The 20,826-nt window shown below is 37.9% G+C and overlaps 1 protein-coding gene across 1 annotated transcript in view; it reads right to left on the bottom strand.

Moving 5' to 3' along the window:
- Nucleotides 1-20,826, bottom strand: part of TNKS2 (tankyrase 2) — a 68,156-nt gene that overhangs the window by 26,726 nt on the left and 20,604 nt on the right. Inside the window, exons 8-14 of the mRNA XM_017894700.1 lie at nt 19,048-19,114; nt 14,291-14,477; nt 13,097-13,218; nt 10,430-10,521; nt 10,263-10,341; nt 7,080-7,251; nt 3,776-3,855 (exon numbers count right to left, since the gene is read on the bottom strand). Of these exons, the coding sequence (XP_017750189.1) occupies nt 3,776-3,855; nt 7,080-7,251; nt 10,263-10,341; nt 10,430-10,521; nt 13,097-13,218; nt 14,291-14,477; nt 19,048-19,114 (799 nt within the window). The remainder of the gene's footprint in view (nt 1-3,775; nt 3,856-7,079; nt 7,252-10,262; nt 10,342-10,429; nt 10,522-13,096; nt 13,219-14,290; nt 14,478-19,047; nt 19,115-20,826) is intronic.

The raw sequence follows: 20,826 nt of genomic DNA, 5'->3' as shown, positions 1-20,826 counted from the left end.
CCTTTAGAGCAGTGGTTCTCAAACTTTAATGTGCATTGGGTCCAACCCTCAAATTTTCAGTGTAACTGATGTGGGCCTAAAAATCTCCACTTCTAACAAGTTCCTGGGTGACGCTGATGCTGGTGGTTCAGGAACCATACCACACTATATGGAATGAAATAACTAGTAGAATGCTGATGATTAGGCCGAACACAGTGGCTCATGCCTGTAATCACAGCACTTTGGGAGGCTGAGCCGCGCAGATCACTTGAGGTCAGGAGTTCAAGACCAGCCTGGCCAACATGGCAAAACCCTGTCTCTACTACTTGGGAGGGTGAGGCAGGAGAACTGTTTGAACCTGGGAGGCAGAGGTTGCAGTGAGTCAAGATCCTGCCACTGTACTCCAGCCTGGGTGACCAAACCAGACTCCATCTCCAAAAAAGAAAAAAGAGACAGAAAAAAAAAAAAATGCTGATGTTTATATACAGTTATACAGTCCTGGGGACTGGGTAGAATTAAGAAAGCAGTCAATTTTCTCTGTTCTTTGGTTCAGATGAGGAAGTGTAGTTATGAAAAGTATGAAAGTTTGGGGAAGAAAAGCAACATAGATAATAAATCAGACTGCTTAAAGAGTCAAAAGAACATATTCATATTAGTCCAGGCACGGTGGCTCACGCCTGTAATCCCAACACTTTGGAAGGCCAAGGCGGGTGGATCACCTGAGGTCAGGAGTTCAAGAGCAGCCTGGCCAACATGGTGAAACCCTGTCTCTACTAAAAACACAAAAAATTATCTGGACGTGGTGGCGGGCGCCTATAATGCCAGCTACTCGGGAGGCTGAAGCAAGAGAATCGCTTGAACCCGGGAGATGGAGGTTGCTGTGAGCTGAGATCATGCAATTGCATTCTAGCCTGGGCAACAAGAGTGAAACTCCATCTCAAACAAACAAACAAACAAAAATAATATATCCATATTAGTAAAACTCTTTCCCCTTTTACTATCCTACGCCCAAAGCAGGGATAACCTAAGCTGAATAAAACAAAGGAGCCTGCTATCAGTGGGTTTACCTCAAGGGGTTTAATCACTGTCTTGGCAAAGCTCTTCTGTGCTTCCCAAATAAGAGCTGGCGAGATATACAGATTCAGGGCCCCATTCAAGAGATGGTATTTCAGTGGGTCTCAAGTCAGGTCCCTAGAAATGACTATTTTTAACATGTTTACCAGGTGCTGCTTGGTTTGGGAGTTATCACAGGCCATTCTACTCTATACCTGTCGGTTTAATTTTGCCCACTCTGAGACAAGTTTTCCAATAGCAGGTGTTGAATAAAGTATCCAGCCTGGTGGATTATCAGTAAACAAACACAACTGAGCACAATAGTTAAGTGTTCATTAGGTAATATGCAGATGTTCTTGTCTCAGTGATTCGTATAGAGCCATCTGTCTAGAGGTAGGTAAGAAGAACGGCTCATGGAGATAAATGTCCATCAAGTGATTTTAAAAGCAGAGGGGAGGGAAGAATGCCTGATGCTTAGCACAGGTTTTCCTGAATCCAATGGCATTATTGTGTTCTCTAAGTCCATTTCCTGCCCCCCAACTTCATCTCCTCTTTATCCCCTCCTCTGCATTCCCTCTATCTTTATAAAAACAAAGTTTAGTCTTTAACATGTTTACTAAATATAGTTTTATGTTCTTTAATATATATAAGAGAAGCAGCATTTACAATTCTGTATCTCTCCCTGCCCACACACACCAAAAAAAAAAAAATTCAGTTAATTGTTTTCAACTTAATTTTCATGTCTCTTGGAAAAAAAAAATCAGTTCACAACCTTTTAACTCAAGTGATTTGTATTTCCACAAGTCAGTAGTAATAGAAACAAAATCCTCCTTTCAATATCCTATTAGCCTCCTACTTAAGGGAATGAGAATAATGAGGATCAAAATAAAAACACGTCAAATAATAAAACTGCATGATAGTTGCAGTTTTCTGTGAGAAATGAATTAAAAAAACCCTGAAGTTATCTGAGATGTCTACACAAATAAAACAACAGAGAAGGATCACATGGGTTTTAAAATCAATTTGTAGAAAGTTCTTCATTTAAAAGGGCAGTGAATAAATTCCCTCAGAGCTCTAGCTCAGAAGAGAACAACACTTATATTTCCTTCTCAGAAAATCTAAAATTACTGACTTTGTGAGTGGGTCTGTTTAAGATTTAGAACACCCTACAGAAATATAATGAAATTGGCAGGGCATGGTGACTCATGCCTATAATCCCAGCACTTTGGGAGGCTGAGGCGGGAGGACTGCTTTGCCCAGGAGTTTGAGACCAGCCTGGGTAACATAGTGAGAGTTTGTCTCTATAAGAAAAAATCAAGAAAATTAGCTTGGCGTGGCGGCATCCACTTGTAGTACCAGTTACTTGGGAGGCTGAGTCAGTAGGATCACTTGAGCCCAGAAGACGTGGGTTGTGGTGAGCCAAGATAGCATCACTGTGCTCCAGCCTGGGCAACAGACCCTGTCTCCCCGCCCCAGCCCCCCAAAAGAAATATAATGAAATTATTTCAAATAGCTACTTCTGCCATGAATTAAATCAACCAATTCAGCTTTCTGTAAAATTTACTACCTCTTAGTATCCTCTCAAACAGGACCAACACTGTTCTGAAAAAGTCTCTAAAGGTGAAGGGGAAGAAATACGAGGCTTGTCTCCCCTACTAGTTTTGGAGAGTAACACCACTGCATTACTGAAAAATTATTTAATTCATGAAGATTGGTTAGTTAAATGTTAATATATATTAAATTCTAAAACAGTCTCTCGCTCTCAAAATGTTAGGCCTTTGAGTTATATACAATTTCTGCAGGTAACAGAAATATTTGATATAGATATTAAGATATTACATACTTCCTTCTTTTTCTTTCTTTCTTTCTTTTTCTTGAGACAGTCTCACTCTGTTGCCCAGGCTGGAGTGCAATGCTATGATCTCAGCTCACTGCAACCTCCGCCTCCCAGGTTCAAACAATTCTCCTGCCTCAGCCTCCCAAGTAGTTGGGATTATAGGCACCCCGACCACTCCTGGCTAATTTTTTTCCCCCCTATTTTCAGTAGAGCTGATGTTTTGCCACGTTGGCCAGGCTCCTCTCAAACTCCTAACCTCAGGTGATCCACCCACCTCAGCCTCCCAAAGTGCTGGGATTACAGACAGGTGTGAGCCACTGCACCCAGTTTTACATACATATTTCTACAGTAAGAGTCAAAACAGTAAGGAAGGGTTACTCTGGGGAAGACTCTTGTCTGAGAAACAGGTAAGAGCTGAAGCTGTAAGCTCTGGGAAAGAGAAGTGGCAACACTGAATATATTACTACACTAAGCCCTGGATCCCTAGAGGTAAAGGGGGCAAAGGAATGAAGAAATCAGAAGAAATCTATAGACAGAAGTGATACACTGTTTCTCCCCCTTCTTGTTTTATGTGTCATATGTAAACAGTAATATAAAATAATTTGATATACTTTATTCTGTTAAAGGGACAAAGGAATAGGTTCTTCACACAAAACCCATTTGGTATCACTTGAATTCATTTATATTTGTAAATGCAGTATTCACTGGGATGTGTGTGAAAGTGAAGTCTTTTTTCTTGCATTACTTAAGGCTCCTCCTTTGTAGAGAATAATTAGATTATATTATTGACCTTTTAAAGCAAGGCAGATACAAATAAACCAGACTCTTCATTATAACAGTACAGATTAAATAACAAATGTTGAAATAAAAACCCAAAGTTAACAGAAACATAACATTGTATCTTACTTTTACAGTTTCGACATCTCCAGCCTTTGCAGCTTCCAGCAATTGTCTGTCTGCCTCTGAATTACCTAATGAGATACCCTCTAAAAAAGAGAGAGAGAGAAAGAGTGACTAACCTCTATTTGGAAGATGGAACCAAGCTTTATGGAAGGCATCTCATCAGAAAGCAAAGTTCTTTTACAATTTGGTAGATTATGTACGAAATCTCCATGGTAGTAAGGGGTTGAGGGGTGGGGAGGGAAAAATAAGATTCTCCTAAAACTCTTTGAAATACAATACATATAAGCAAAATATGTAAATGTGTATAATGATTATAAAATGTGATTTAAGCAATATAAAGGAACATAAAGTAGATGACTAAAGATGGCCTGCTCTATAAGCAAGCCATTGGAATGGTGCAAAAGTATTAAATTAAGAGAGCAACCAGAAATCTAACTATGGTTCTGTCATTAATTAGCTGTCTGAACTGGAGAAAGTCACTGGAACTTCCTGGGCCTCAGATTTTTTTTTTTGTTCTAAAGACATAAGGTAGACTGGGAGAAATGTAACATCATTTCCAGGTCTAAAATTCTATGTTTACAGCTCATTTAAAGTGTCAGAAAACGAAAACATCTACCTTGCACCTTAGAACAAAATAAACTCCAGATGGATTAAAGACGTAAGTATGAAAAATTAAACCTTAAAATGCTAGAAGAAAACGGGGAATATCTTCATAACATGGAATAAAAAAGCTTCTTAGAGCAGTACATCAAAAGCAGCATCAAAAAAAGAAAATTGGTATATGGAAAAATATGTCAGGCAATAACAACATTAAACAAGAATAAAATGGAAAAAAACCAAACTGTAACATGCACCTTTAAAGAGAATATATTTGAGGCTACAGTGAGCCAAGATAATGCCATTGCACTGTAGCCTGGGCGACAAGAGTGAAACTCCGTCTCAAAAAAAAAAAATTTATATATATATATATAATACACATATAATATACATATATATGGTGTTCTCATGAAAGGAGTACTTTGAAAGGCTTCAACAAATGAGGCAAAGACATGAACAAGAAATTCACACATACAAAAAAGATAAATGGTTGGCTGGGCATGGTGGCTCACGCCTGTAATCCCAGCACTTTGGGAGGCCAAGGCGGACAGATTACTTGAGGTCAGGAGTTGGAGACCAGACTGGGCAATATGGTAAAACCCCGTAACTACTAAAAATACAAAAGTTAGGCGCATGCCTGTAATCCCAGCTACTCAGGATAAGTGAGGCATGAGAATCGCTTGAACCTGGGAGGCAGAGGTTGCAGTGAGCCAAGATCGCAACACTGCACTCCAGCCTGGGTGACACAGTTAGAATCCATCTCAAAAATAGATAAATACAATAAAATAAAATTAAAAAAAAAAAAAAAAAAAAAAAAAAAAAAAAAAGAAGTCCGGGCATGGTGGCTCATGCCTGTAATCCTAACACTTTGGGAGGCCGAGGCGGGCGGATTACAAGGTCAGGAGTTTCAGATCAGCCTGGCCAACATAGTGAAACTCCATCTCTATTAAAAATACAAAAAATTAGCCGGGTGTAGTGGTGTGCGCCTGTAATCCCAGCTACTTGGGAAGCTGAGGCAGGAGAACCATGTGAACCCAGGAGGCGGAGGTTGCAGTGAGCTGAGATGGCACCATTGCACTCCACCCCGGGCGACAGTGCGAGACTCTGTCTGGAAAAAAAAAAAAAAGAAAAAAAGAAAAAAAGAGAAATGGGCAACAAACACTTTAAAATTACGTTCAAACTTACTCATAATCAGAAATGCAAATTAAAATATCTTTTTTTTCCCATCTGCTAGTAGGCAGAGAGGAAATGGAGAGCTACACTGATGAGACTTTTATAGTTAGCATTAAAATCTATTACTTCTGTAATTCACACATGCATATTCACTCAAGGAAAGTATTAAGAATTGTAATATCTAGTGCTGACAGAAAACAGGTGCTTTCATATACTCCAACTGTAAAATGCTAAATACCAGCTTTTTATTAATAGAAGATAATTTGACAATTACATGCTACCCTTTGACCTGGAAATTCCACTTCGATAATTTATTGTAAGAAACTAGTTGGAAAGGCAAGTAAAAAACTATATGTAATGGTACTTAGTATAAAACTGACAAGACTGTACATTCTATCACTAGCCAACTGCATAGGACCAGTGTTATTATCCCAAAAACTGACAACGAAATGAATGTGTGATATATGGGGGAAGTAATGGGAATCTTGAAAGCAGTCTTGTAAGTTCACAGTTTTGGCAGATTCCAGGAGGTTGTATCAATCTGCTTTCATCTGTTCAAGCAGTGTTTCTCAAAACTTGGTTCCCAGAACAAAGGCATAAAAATCATCAAGGATTTACTGTTAAAGACAGAAAAGCTTGATCTATTACATTTTTCTCATCTAAACTTTCAGATGTCAAAGCTACTACATTACATTCTAATAAAGGTAGAGATGTACACAAAAAAACTTTAAAATTTATGGGACCAGATCTCTGGGTTGAAACGTTTCATCTATGCCAAGGGTGCAGATATTTGATCTAAATATTTTAAGATGTAATGAATATGAGTGTACTCAGTTGTTGAATGTTTTAATAAGCCAGAGAGTTGGCTACCTTACACAAACTCTACCTGCCTTGAATATGTAGGATCTAAAAATTCCTTTTTTTAAAAGTAAATGCAACCATTTTATCTTACTCTTAAAACTTTATCGATAAAAACTTGAAAGCCATCTATTTAACTTAAGAAAATGTGCAGAAAATGCTACTGGAACAAAAATCGTAATTATCACTTAATGACACTTGGGGACTGAAGATATTCAGCTGATTAAAAGTATAATAACCTGGCCGGGCGCGGTGGCTCAAGCCTGTAATCCCAGCACTTTGGGAGGCCGAGACGGGCGGATCACGAGGTCAGGAGATCGAGACCATCCTGGCTAACACGGTGAAACCCCGTCTCTACTAAAAATACAAAAAACTAGCCGGGTGAGGTGGCGGGCGCTTGTAGTCCCAGCTACTTGGGAGGCTGAGGCAGGAGAATGGTGTAAACCCAGGAGGCGGAGCTTGCAGTGAGCTGAGATCCGGCCACTGCACTCCAGCCTGGGCGACAGAGCAAGACTCGGTCTCAAAAAAAAAAAAAAAAAAAAGTATAATAACCTAAGAAGAAATAACCAAAATTCTCAAATTTTTTTTCTTATTACCAACTCCTACCTATAACACCTGATATGTGAAAAATTTTTAAAGGTTAATTTAAAAAAATTCATTTAATGGAAACATATACTACCTTGGAGGAGTTGCTGTACATTTTCATTTCCCATCTGTAAAGCAGTAAAGCCCTGCAGGGATATAATGTTAGGATCACACCCATAGCTCAGGAGTAGGCGGCAGGTTTGTAGATGACCACAATAAGCAGCTCTGTGTAGAGAAGTCTGACCAAGATTATCCAAAGCATTAACCTTAACAATGCAGAAAAAATGGAAGTTAGCCTGCAATGCAAAATTTAAAACCATGCAATCATGTATTTAACACTTTTTACTACTATTAAGTCTCAATTCTTTTATGAAGCCTGTTATCCAATGCCAAAGCAAGTATTTTTGCTCAAATCTAGAGAATAAATTTACCAATTCATGAAGGCTACCATCAGAAGGAAGACCCAATTTTGGGTTAAATGTGAGATGCTGAATAGTAGTTGTGTTTACCATTAAAGCATTCACAGATTCACAGATATTTAGAGCTAGACATTGCCTAAGAAAGGTGAACCCATGTATTTTTACGGATTTTTTTTTTTNTTTTTTGAGACGGAGTCTTGCTCTGCCGCCCAGGCTGGAGTGCAGTGGCCGGCTCTCAGCTCACTGCAAGCTCCGCCTCCCGGGTTCACGCCATTCTCCTGTCTCAGCCTCCCGAGTAGCTGGGACTACAGGCGCCCGCCTCGTCGCCCGGCTAGTTTTTTTATTTTTTAGTAGAGACGGGGTTTCACTGTATTAGCCAGGATGGTCTCGATCTCCTGACCTCATGATCCGCCCGTCTCGGCCTCCCAAAGTGCTGGGATTACAGGCTTGAGCCACCGCGCCCGGCCACGGATCTCTAAAGTGTAGAAATGTAAAGACTAACCCTAAGATAGACAACAGTAACAAAGCCAGAGATAAATTAGCATTAAAATGCTTATTTCTATTGGTTTAATCTTCTCCCTTATTATGTAAAATATATAGATACACATACTATGGAATAGTCACACAGTGGAATCACTCAGCAATAAAAAGGAACCAACTATTGATACATGGATGAATCTCTAAAACATTATACAATGTGGTAAAAGCCTTACACAAAAGCATACATTTTGCATCATTCCATGTGTGTCAAGGCCTAGAACAGGCACTTTTACGTCAGAAAAAATAAAATGGTTATCTGTCAAAGTGGAGATTGCCTGGGACTGTGCATTACTTCTGCCATGAGATAATGTTCTGTATCTCTACAGGAGTTTTGGTTATACAGGTGTATGTACCAGTCAAAATTCGGCAAATATCCATTTAAGATCTCTGCATTTCACTGCATTCAAATTTTACATATAAAGAAAAACTGTAAACAAAGATTAAACTCTAGTTGATGTGCATGTGGAAGTATTTAGGAGGAATAGTCTGCAAATTACTTTGAAATATGTGAAAAAATAAGATATTGGTGGATGGAGGGAAAAATGAAAAGATATGTAATAAAACACTACAGTAAAATGTTAGTAACAGAATCTAAGTGGTAGACAGGTATTCTCTGCAAAATTCTTTTTACTAGGTTATATCTTTGAAATTTTTCACAATAAAAAAAATCACCTGTAAGACTCCACCAACCTTATCCCTACCTCCCTGCCATGGAAATAATTATTCAACATAACTAAGAAACTAAGTTCCTCAGTAATCAATCCTGTGGACAACAGTGTGTTTTGAGACACTGACCAATTCATACTCATGGAATCAGATAATATGTGAATGAGAATATAATCAAGATCTCAATGAACCTAAAACCTGAGTATGAATAGCTAGTCTCCATGCTTACAGGGCCTGAAAAATTGATTTAAAATGCTCAAAACAATCAAACTATTTATTCACATACCCTAACTCGCTGAAATGTGAAAAATACCCACTTAAAAAAAAGCTTTATTTGGGTACCACTTTATGTTAGGATTAGGGCGACCACTTGTTCTGGTTTGCCTAGGACTTTCCTGGTTTTAGCACTGAAAGTCCTGTGTTTCCAAAAAACCTCAAGTCCTGGACAAAACTGGATGGATGGTCACCCTAGTCAAGATTGTTTCACTGAGTGTCACAACCCTAATTCAATATGCATCCAGATATTCTTCAAGTAATGTACCACAAGTACGAAAAAAGCAATCAACAAACAGTTATAGAACAGAGAGACAAGATATGCCAAGCAGTCAAGCAGAAATAAACTTTATTTTATTCAATAATTTACAATAGGAAAATCAAGATTATACATGATCAAGAATTCCCCAAATCAAAGCGAAATTAAGACACAGAGAGGCAACACAAAAAGAAATTGAAGAACTCTAAGTGGTTCCTTGAATGAATGGAAACTCAAGAAAGGATAGGTAAGAATAAACTATTCTGCAAATTTCATTTATGGAAGGGCCTCAGAGGCCATCCAAGGAGAAGAGCATCTATTCCTTTCTCCCTTCATCTACAGCACATCTATTCTTTCTTTGTTATAGAGTATACTGAATTTCAACTCAAGATTTTGTTTGAAGGAGGCAAGGATCTGTGGCTAAAACTGTAAAACTGCTGTATTAGGTGACTACTGTCATCTCTTCCAATCTGAGATAATATGTATATATTTTACTGAGTAGTACTTTTAAAAGTTCCTGGGTAAGAGACGATTTCTAGCCTTGATGAAAGCATATTTGGTGAATAAAATGCTTTGTGCACGAATGCCAACTAAAGAACAGTAACATCAACATGGGGAGCTATTATGTTTTTTGTAAAAATTATTTAAATAATATATTTCCTTCTGTTCAAGTCCTTTGACTTAGTTACAGAAATAACAGAGGGTAAAAACAAAAACAAGAACAAAAACAAAAGCAAAAAAAACGGTGATTGGGGTAAATAACAGAAGTTATCATGACAACCAAGAATTAGAAGATATGGGTGAGAAAAGACGATTAGAAAAGATGATAGGTCAGAAAAGTCCTTAAGGATAACTATGACCTGTGGGCTGTGGTTAAAAGGAATGGAGGAGAGAGGACATACAGGAATAATGTGTATCTGAATAAACCCATAGATGTTCTAGCAAAAATTAGATATAGAAAAGGTTACCTGTAGGACAATTCTTAAGCATAGTAATCTATGCTTAAGGGAAAAAAAGTAATACTCATGAGAAAGTAAATCGTTTAGGAAGTCAGGCATTTCACCTGCTAAATAAAAAATAACTCATTGGATTACCAAAGATTACCAAAAAGGAAGTATACCTTTGCTTCATGTTTCACCACTACTTCAACAACATCATTATGAGCTTTCTCAGATGCCACGTGCAGAGGAGTCAAGAATCTTAAAGAGAAAAAGTCAGCCAGACAGTGAATATATTTTCCAAAAGAGTAAAATCTCAATAACATTAAATTATTAAATGTATACTTACTCTTTCGTCTTTTCATTGATGTTTGCTCCTTTTCTTAGCAACAGTTCACATATTTGCTTTCTTTTGGGATATGGAGATGCAGCAGCACAATGCTAAATAATTTAAATTGCAGCATTAATCAAGGACTATACATAATTGATTTTAAGAACATTCGTGTTTCCCATCAAGAACTATTAAGTAGTTATTTAATCTTTTTGTTTTACTTTTGACGCAACTTTGCTTTTGACTTTTGATTGAACAGAATTGCTACAATTACCAAATTCTGACAGGGCCTGAAAATCCTACCTATCAGATAATATCTATTATTAAATATTCCAATCAAACTTTACAGTTGTCCTGTATCTTTGAAAAAGCTATCATTGGTGTGATGAAAACCTTAATGTGACCAATATCCTTTTCAAAACTGTTTCCAAGTGGCACTGCGTTGATGCAATATTTTAAATGTTAAGAAAACACCCCAAAGGTTGAGGTTTCTTTACATGAAGAAATAACAGAATAAAGCTGGGCGTGGTGGCTCATGCCTGTAATCCCAGCACTTTGGGAGGCCGAGGCAGGTGGGTCACCTGAGGTCAGCAGTTCAAGACCAGCCTGGCCAACATGGTGAAACCCCTCTCTACTAAAAATACAAAAATTAGCCAGTTGTGGTGGCACGCGTCTGTAATTCCCGCTACTTGGGAGGCTGAGACAGGAGAATCACTTGAACCCAGGAGGTGGAGGTTGCAGTGAGCTGAGATCATTCCACTGCACTCCAGCCTGGGTGAGAGAGCAAGTGACTCCATCTCAAAAAGAAAAAAGAAAAAAAAAAGGAAATAACAGAACATTCATCAGTTCTGGATTCTGTTTGGTAATAGCACTGACGGAACAGCTGATAAGCTGAACAGTATTTTTATCTCTCTCAACTAGTTGCTTCGGCAGAATAAGGAGCATGCATTACCTCTTTGCAAAATCAGTGGTGGAAAATGATATAATCTGGAGTTTGAGGCTGCAGCATCTCTATGTATGATGTATCCAGGAGGAAAGGAGACAGGAAGTAGAGATTTGCCAGTTATAAGCCTAAGCCTAATATCTGCATAACAGGTGTTCAATAATGTCTGAATGATACATGACTAAATCAATGTATATACGTTAAGTTAAAACTGAAACCTGAAAACCTACAGAATAAAAATTCTGGGTAATTTTTCAGCTAAGTTGCTCTACACATCTAAAAATACAATACACATGAAATTTGTTACTTGATTTTAACCTGTTGTTAATCATAAAGTTTATTGGATCCTCATGACTTTGCTGCAGATCCCTTCTTTGATGTTGTTGTCACCAAAATCATTCCTTTATCCTAAATAAAACCAATTCTAATTGGAGAACATAGTTCCTTTGGTAGGTTAAGGGTAATCATCCCAGGACATCTATCATGAGAGCACAGAAACCGGACATGGTTTTTTAAATAATTTTTTTTTTTAAATCACGTCCACCTCAAATTACACCCTGCTCCTCTGCACCATCATGGAGCAGGGCCTGTAAATCTCTGAGAACCTGTAAGAAACTGCTACTGCACCATAACCACTCACCAACACAACTCCTAGTGTGTTTTAAGGTTAATTACAAAAACGAGTTGCTTAATAGTAGTATATTTAGGGGAAAACAACATGTAGTATGAGCTTTTCCGACCAGAATTTTCCATGTTAGTCTTTCCAAGTTTCTTTGTACAGTTTTAATGCTATTGTGCTTTTAATTTTGTACTAGCATTTCTTATTAGTCTACAGCTTATTTTTATTTTATTTTATTTTTTTTTAATTTAGATGTTTCTTACACGTAGTAAAAAAGGTCCAAAATGCTTTACAGGTAGGTTTCTACATAAACTTCATAGTTTACATTATGGCATAAGGAAGAAAACTTATCATAAAAGATATTAGGTAAGTAAGGCTTACCATCAGTTAAATCTGCTTCTACACACATTAATTTACTTATCGTCTCTTATCCGAAGCACATTCTGCAACTCACACAACAGGATTTACTTTCTTCCTTTTACATTTCTACCTTTAAGTTTCTTTTTTTCTACCTTTCAATTTTAAGGTAGCCCCAGATTTTACCATTCCCTCTCTTACCTTTTATCACATATCACTATTAGCTCCCATTCTTTTCTGTTTTTCCTTAGGCTTCTCTACTCACATCCACTTTGTCATAGCTCCACAGTTATTATTACCTCTATCAGGGAAGTAACCTCTAAAATACTTTATGCACATTCTAGATTTAATTTTGAAGAAGGAAGCGACTACACCAAGTGTTTTTATCTGGATGGTGGTATTTATTTTATTTTTCATTATGTTCATTGGGTTCCAAAATTTCTAACTTAAGCATTCATTTTATAACCTCTAAAAGGCAAACGATATGTATCATTTATGATAATAAGAGCATTACATATAATACATGCCAGAATCTGAACAGATTTTTTTTTTTCTGGGGATTCTCGAACTGATAATAGCTTGGCCTTCTGCAGGGTGAGGTTGTCTGTTTTTTGGCACTGTTTAAATTTTTAAAAAATATTTGTATAGGCAGTAATTTTTTAAGACTACAGACTCAAAAAAATGCTAGCTCTAAAAGTAGGATATTATTATTAGTTTAGCACGTTCTTGGTTATTGTATTTTAAAAACTTAAATCTGAAACATTACCAATGCTGTTTCATGTGTTTGAGGATGCTTGAAATTCACCATTTCCAGAGAGAGATGTTTTTTGATTCGAGTAACATCAGCTTCTCGTGCAGCTTGCAGCAACAAGTGGCCTTTAAATTCATCTAGACGAAGAAAAAGCATTTATATCTATAACGAGATCAAATTGAAAAGGCTTACCTAAAAGTACCTAGTATTTTCCTTGAAATTATTTCCAAAATAATCTTCCAATATAGCCAGATTGAGGCTCTAAAGATATTCTCCAAATTTAACCCTTGAAAACACACAGGGGTACTCCAGTTCCCCTCAGTTATGGTACAACTGAATAGACATATGGCCTCAAGAATATACACAGGTTTAGCCCATGGCAGAATCACAGTCTGTTCTAATTCATAATTCATTTTGGGATATCTGGAATACTACAATATATTCCTGGACCAGAGAGGTTTTCGAATTTTCAAGCACAGAATTTTCTCAGTAAAGAAACAGTGATCTCTACACTGATATCATGGCTATAACAGACAGTTTTGCTCATACCATCAGGGAACTGGGAACTAGACAAGTTGGATATTTGCAAAAGCCACCTATGATGATGAAAAAATAAGAGGTTTTCCTTAAGATTCTCTTTTACTCATCAGACTTGTGGAACTACCAATTATTCATTATTATTCCAGGATAATACAAATCCATTATAAGTTGCTTATTTATATGCACTAATACCATATCCAAACTAGGTGGTTATTTCTCACTACATTTACTTCAGCTATAGACAGAAAACCAAAGAACTGGGGCCAGGTGCCAACAAATATTAGATGTTAAGATCTGGAGACTGTTTACAAGATGGCAATCTTATGAAGCTTTAACTTCACAAATTCATAAGCTTCACAGATTAAACAGAAAAGTCATACCAAAGATGAAAATCAAACGCTTTCATTTCAAAGGCATACCACCTAATAAGTCTAATACAGTACACATAAAAAGTATATAAGTTGACTTGAAAAAATTAATACAAACATTTTATTTTCATAGCATCTTAAGTAGAAACTTCCAAATTATTAAATATGCTAAACAACATGGATACCCATGGCTAAGAAAAATATTCTATTATTTAAACATTTCTAAAAACAAACAGGAAAGAAAAAATGTTCAGTTTATTGATATAATATCCTACCTGAACATTCATAATTTTATACTCACATGCTAATCTTTCTTTTAACTGTGGTGTGGGAGCCAGGTCTATAGCACTTTTATTGTGACAATTGAGCAGCGTTGGGTCTGCACCATAACTTAAGAGAAGAGAACATACTTCAACCCTGTTCTTAGAAGCTGCCTCATGAAGAGGAGTGAACTGCCACAAGTCCATCGCATTTACACATGCACCATGCTGGAGGGCAAAAAGCATATATTTAATGTTCAATTTTTAAAAGAACTCAGAATTATTAGTACTGTGTGATTTAACATCATACAGCTAAAACAGGCTATGTTCCCAAAATTCACTTTTTAAGCCAATTATTTCAGAATGAGTACACATTTTTCCCAATGGAAAAAAACAGTAGCTGATTGTCAGCCCTACCCATGAGGGTCTACTTAACTTTTCTACTTTTAAGAACAGTTAAGAATGAAGCTTTAGATTTAACCTGCATCTTTTCCAAGAACGAATTCTCCTTTTGAGGGATAGCTGACATACAGTGAAACACACAACTTTGATGAATTCTGACAAATGTATATATCTGTGATACCATCACCCAAATCAAGATATAAGACCCTTTCATTACCCCAGAATGTTTCCTCATGATCCTTTTATAGACAATTCCTGCCCCCATTCTGGCCACATATTAAATATACTTGTTCTTCAATTTCATAAAAATGGAAGAATATACATTTCTAATGTATGTACTTCTTTGTCTAGATTCTTTCATACATATGTTTCTGAGATTCATGTTGTTGCATAAGTAGTTCATTTTCATTGTTGAGGAGTATTTCACAGTATAGATATACCATAATTTGTTTATTTATCATCCTGTTAATGGACATTTGGACTGTTTCTAGTTGGCCGGTTGAGTATCTCTAATCTGAAAACCTGAAATGCAAAATACTCCAAAATCCAAAACTTCTGAATACCGACATGACGCCACAAGTGGAAAATTCCACACCTAACCTCATACATACAAACTTAATTCATGCACAAAATTATTAAAAATTTATACAAAATTATCTTCAGGCTATGTGTATAAGGTGTATATGAAACATAAGTCAATTTCATGTGTAGACTTGGGTTCCATCCTCAAGATATCTTATTATGTAGTATATATGCAATATTCTAAAATCCAAACAAATCTGAAATCTAAAACACTTCTAATCCCAAGCATTTCAGACAATGGATAGTCAACCTGTGTTACAAATCAGCTATCATAAACATTTCTTTATGAACATATACTGTCATGGTAGATATATGTTTAACTTTATTAGAAATTGTCAAAGAGTTTTCTAATGTGGCTATAGCATTTTATACAGCCACCAGCAACATTTGAGTTCCACTGCTACACTGCAACATTTGAGTTCCAATTGCTACATATCCTTGCTAACACTTTGTATTGTTAGGCTTTTTAATTTTAGCCATTTCCAAATACTGGAGTTGGCTAAGTATGGAACACTGAAGTCATACTAGTTTAACCAATCAAACACAATACAGCATTCAACTAAGGTGAACCAGCTTCTTACACTTTGAATATTTTCAACAATGGGGAGCTAATTTGCAGCCAACATGGCTTTTTATAGTTACTAGAGAACTTCTGTTGTTAGAAAGTTTTCTTCTACACTAAGTTAAAATATGTACTTTTAACTTTCATCTATTTGCCTCTGGAGCAAAAGACATCATAAAGGACACTCATCTTTTATATCAGATGGTTTCCACTTATTCTCGTGGTGGCCCTCAACTAAATATACTTCAGCTTAAAAAATTCATTAAAAAATAATTGAGGCCAGGGGCAGTGGCTTATGCCTGTAATTCCAGCACTTTGGGAGGCCGAGGTGGGTGGATCGCTTGAGCTTAGGAGTTCAAGACCCAACTGGGCAATATGGTGAACCCTTATCTCTACAAAAAATAAATTAACCATGTGTGGTGGTGCCACGCCTGTAATTTCAGCTACTCGGGAGGCTGAGGTGGGAGGATCACCTGAGCCCGGAAAGGTCGTGGCTGCAATGAGCCATGATTGCGCCACTGCACTCCAGCCTGGGTGGCAGAGTGAGACCCTCTCCCTCTGGCCAAAAACAACAACAACAAACAAAACCGAGAGCCTAAAATCATAGATTCCAGTGTGGTTTGGGTGTGCAGAGTACAGTGCATCCATGATTATATTTGCTTGCAATACTATTCTACTATTGGCACAAAATTATGACAGCTTTTTAAGTTGCCATATTACAATTTATACTTTGAGTTAATGGGTCATTTAAACACTCTGTATTATTGTTTAAATTAAGAAGTAAACATCAAAGTATTTTCTCCTCTCCCATCTTGTTCTTGTGCGACTTATTTCGTGAACTTAAGTGTCCTTGCTGAGCCCCATTATATTTAATCTTACTGGTTTCAACCAAAGCTTAGAGCCTGGTGAGATGGTTTTGACCCTTGATTCTATCAACTTGAATATTAGTTATCCTTCCCAGCTTCATGTTAATCTGCAAACTGGATAAGCATCCTTTTTAATTTTTTATCAAGTCAACCATAAAAGTGTGCATCACAATGAAGATAAAGATAGAAGCTTCAGGCCCCACTGGAGGTTCCAACATTGCCTTCCAAGCAAAGAAATATCAGTCAACACACTGCACAGTGGTTTAATTAATTATGACTCTATCTGACATAAGTTTTTCCTCCACTCTAGCCAGATCTGTCTGCTTGCTTCCTAGTATTCAGAGACTATGAGGAAGAATGCTAAGAGAATTCCCTGTTAGTCTTGTGCCTGTTAGTGCAAGACCTTCATTATCTGAATGCTTTGCCCAGGGATTATGTCTTAGTGCCTTCCATGGCTAGCAAATGCTCTGGTCATGGAAAGCAGTCACTGGGTGTTTGCTGTTAAATGCCAAACTATTTAGGCAAGTGTTGCCAATAGACTCAGCACTGCTCAGAATCTGCATTCTCAATCCCTATCTACTTGCTTTCTCCTGACTTTGCTTAACTTTACTACCCTGGTAACTATTACACCCTCACGTGAGCTAACCCCCTCTGTAGGTATGACCTCTAGTCAGCCTTTCATTCTTCTTTAGTAAAACACTAGGTCTTAGGATAATACCACTCAGTTGTCTTTAAGTCCCAGTGCAATCTGATGTTTCATTCTCATCTATAACAACTTTCTAATGTTCTGCTGGAGTCAAGATTCAGTTTTACAAGAAGCAAAAGCATTACTCTCACAAATGTATAACACTACAGCCACATTATAAGTTTAATAAGGTTTATATGCTACTCAGAGTATCTAATTATTATTATAAAGTTGTTTCTATGGGAAAATGTATTTCATAAGACACAGGCCCAAAAGGAACCACAGAGGCATTGGAAACAAGTGTCCTCTTCTCTTCTCATAACAGCTGCCGAGAGTAGGGAAAAGTACTGAAGGGGTAGAATGGGTGCAGGACAACAGAAGTTAAAGGGTATGGGTAACATCCTGGGATCCACTTCCAAGGATAATATATATCTTCTACTCTCATCTAAAAGGGGTCAAAAGAGGAAGTTTCGGGCTGGGCTTGGTGGCTTACGCCTGTAATCCCAGCACCTTGGGAGGCCGAGGCGGGCAGATCACCTGAGGTCAAGAGTTCAAGAACAGCCTGGCCAACATGGTGAAACTCTGTATCTACTAAAAATAGAAAATTAGCTGGGCATGGTGGCACATACCTGTAATCCCAGGTACTTGGGAGGCTGAGGCAGGAGAATCGCTTGAACCCAGGAGGCAGAGGTTGCAGCAAGCTGATTGTGCCACTGCGCTCCAGGCTGGGAGACAAAGCAAGACTCCGTCTCAAAAAAAAAAAAAAAAAAAAAAAGTTTCTTGCTAGTCTTGGGAACCTGTTTGTTAGACAGCTGTTGAGCACACTGGAAGAAGTGAACCTTACCAAATGAGCCTGCTCCAACTCAAAGTACAATTGGCAAATCTTGCTATTACATCTGGTGGTTTTAACAAAATATGATTCACTAAAAACTGCTTTTTAGAGTTTTGAAACTTCACCTTTAGCTATAAATTATGGAATCACTTTATCTGCTATTCTATATTATTATTATTTTTTTTTGAGACAAGGTCTCACTCTTGCCCATGCTGGAGTGCAGAGGTGCGATCTGGGCTCACTGTAACCTCCATCTCCACGGTTCAAACGATTCTCCTGCCACAGCCTCCTGAGTAGATGGGATTTCAGATGATGCGTCACAAGATGATGTGTAGCAAGATGACAGTGCTAATATTTAAAAACATATGGTATCCACGCTGGGTATGGTGACTCATGGCTATAATCCCAGCACTTTGGGAGGCCGAGGCAGGTGAATCACTTGAGGTCAGGAGTTTAAGACCAGCCTGGCCAACATGGTGAAACCCCATCTCTAACAAAATTTAGCTGGGCGTGATGGTGCACGTCTGAAATCCCATCTACTCAGGAGGCTGTGGCAGGAGAATCGTTTGAACCCTGGAGGTGGAGGTTGCAGAGAGCCAAGATCGCACCACTGCACTCCGGCCTGGGCAAGAGTGAGACTTTGTCTCAGGAAAAAAAAAAAAAAAAAAAAAAAAATCATATGGTATCTCAAAAATCTCAAAGCAGTTAAATGCTGAGCTATCAGTCACCTATATTTTATAATGCTTATAAATACTTCTACTTCTTTAAGCACTAAGAACACAGAAAATAAAAAGAAACCCAGATATATACTAATGTATTTCAAGTTATTTTACGTAACTGCAGAAATTAGAGAGTACAAGAACACTAACCTTGACCAAAAGTTCAGTTACTTCATAATGACCATAAGAACAGGCATTGTGCAATGGTACCAGATCACTACAATGAGAAGGGGAAAAAAAATCCTGTTTTAGTATATATTTCTTAGGCCTAGGGAAATTTATAAATTAAAATGTATTTAATTACTTAAATAGCAAGTGGATTATGTGATGTTCTAATAAAAATGTTCCAAATTTAGTAACATCCATTTGAACCCTAAGTCCCAAGAATATGAACTCCCAAGTCTCTTTCAAATCTGTCTTCCTTCATACTTCAACGCCACTGCCACTGCCTTAGTTTGGGCCTGTTATTTCTCCCTTGCACTATTGAAATAGCCCCCACTCCACTTTATCCTCCAAGCTGAGGCAGATTTTTCTAAAAGGTAAGTCTGATGTAGTTACACCTTAACACTGTGTTTTCAAGAGATGGTTCCAACTTATTAATGTGGCACACACAATTATCTGGCTCCCTCTCTAGGCTTACCCTTCAATAATGGTATGCTAAACTTACAGTTCCCTGTATGTCTCTACACATACTGTTCCCTGGGTATAGATTTCCCTCCCTCCTTTGTTCTGGATCATTTCTACATGTCTTTTCCAGACTTAGCTCAAATACTAGCTCATTTTTAAAACTTTTTTGAGATCCTTAATAAGCTGAAAGCCAATTCTTCCATGATGGGAGTGGAGGAAGAACTTTCTCTATGGGAAGATAGAGTGAAACTTTAAAATCTTGACTTCTATCTTTAAGCTTTTCCTTCTCCTTTGGGATTACTCACTAATATGTTGCCACAGTCACCATCATGCCAGCCTCTGGTAAGGGATGGTCACCTGTGATTTAGTCTTTAGTTCTACAAGTCCTCTCTTGAAAGGTTCATGGCTTTCCTTACTATTTTTGAATATATGATTCTTCACTTGCCTGAGCACCAATTTTGTTCCTAACTACCTACTAGATGCTTCCACTATGTTCCTGTATCATCCCATTAAACTAAGCGTTCTAGGCCGGGTGTGGTGGCTCACACCTGTAATCTGAGCACTTCGGGAGGCTGAGCCAGGTGGATCACCTGACGTCAGGAGTTCGAGCCTGGCCAACATGGTGAAACCTCGTCTCTACTAAAAATACGAAAATTAGCTAGGTGTAATGGCAGGTGCCTGTAATCCCAACTACTCAGAAGGCTGAGGCAGGAGAATCACTTGAACCTGGGAGGCAGAGGTTGCAATGAGCCGAGATCTTGCCACTGCACTCCAGCCTGGGCGACAAAGCGAGACTCCGTCTCAAATAAAATAAAATAATATAAAATAAAATAAAAATAAAATAAAAAATGCAACAAGCAAACAAAAAATAAACTAAGACTTCTAGAAGTCAATTCAACAGTTTCCCCCCAAACAATTTTGCCTTGTGTATTTCATATGTGTATCATTGGATCTAACTCATTCAGAACTTGAAGTGTAGTTTTCCTTTTATTCCTCGCTCATCATATCCATTCGACAAATCTTATCCATTCTTTTTTTTTTTTTTGAGATGGAGTCTTGCTCTGTCACCCAGGCTGGAGTGCAGTGGCGCGATCTCGGCTCGCTGCAAGCTCCGCCTCCCAGGTTCATGCCATTCTCCTGCCTCAGCCTCCTGAGTAGCTGGGACTACAGGCGCCTGCCACCACGCCCGGCTAATTTTTTGTATTTTTATAGAGACGGGGTTTCACTGTGTTAGCCAGGATGGTCTCGATCTCCTGACCTCGTGATCCGCCCGCCTCAGCCTCCCAAAGTGCTGGGATTACA

Source organism: Rhinopithecus bieti, unplaced genomic scaffold (genome assembly GCF_001698545.2).
Source record: "Rhinopithecus bieti isolate Rb0 unplaced genomic scaffold, ASM169854v2 scaffold_25740, whole genome shotgun sequence".
Lineage (NCBI taxonomy): Eukaryota > Metazoa > Chordata > Mammalia > Primates > Cercopithecidae > Rhinopithecus > Rhinopithecus bieti.
Note: the sequence above shows the minus strand (reverse complement) of the source record. Positions and strands in the feature narration are given on the sequence as shown.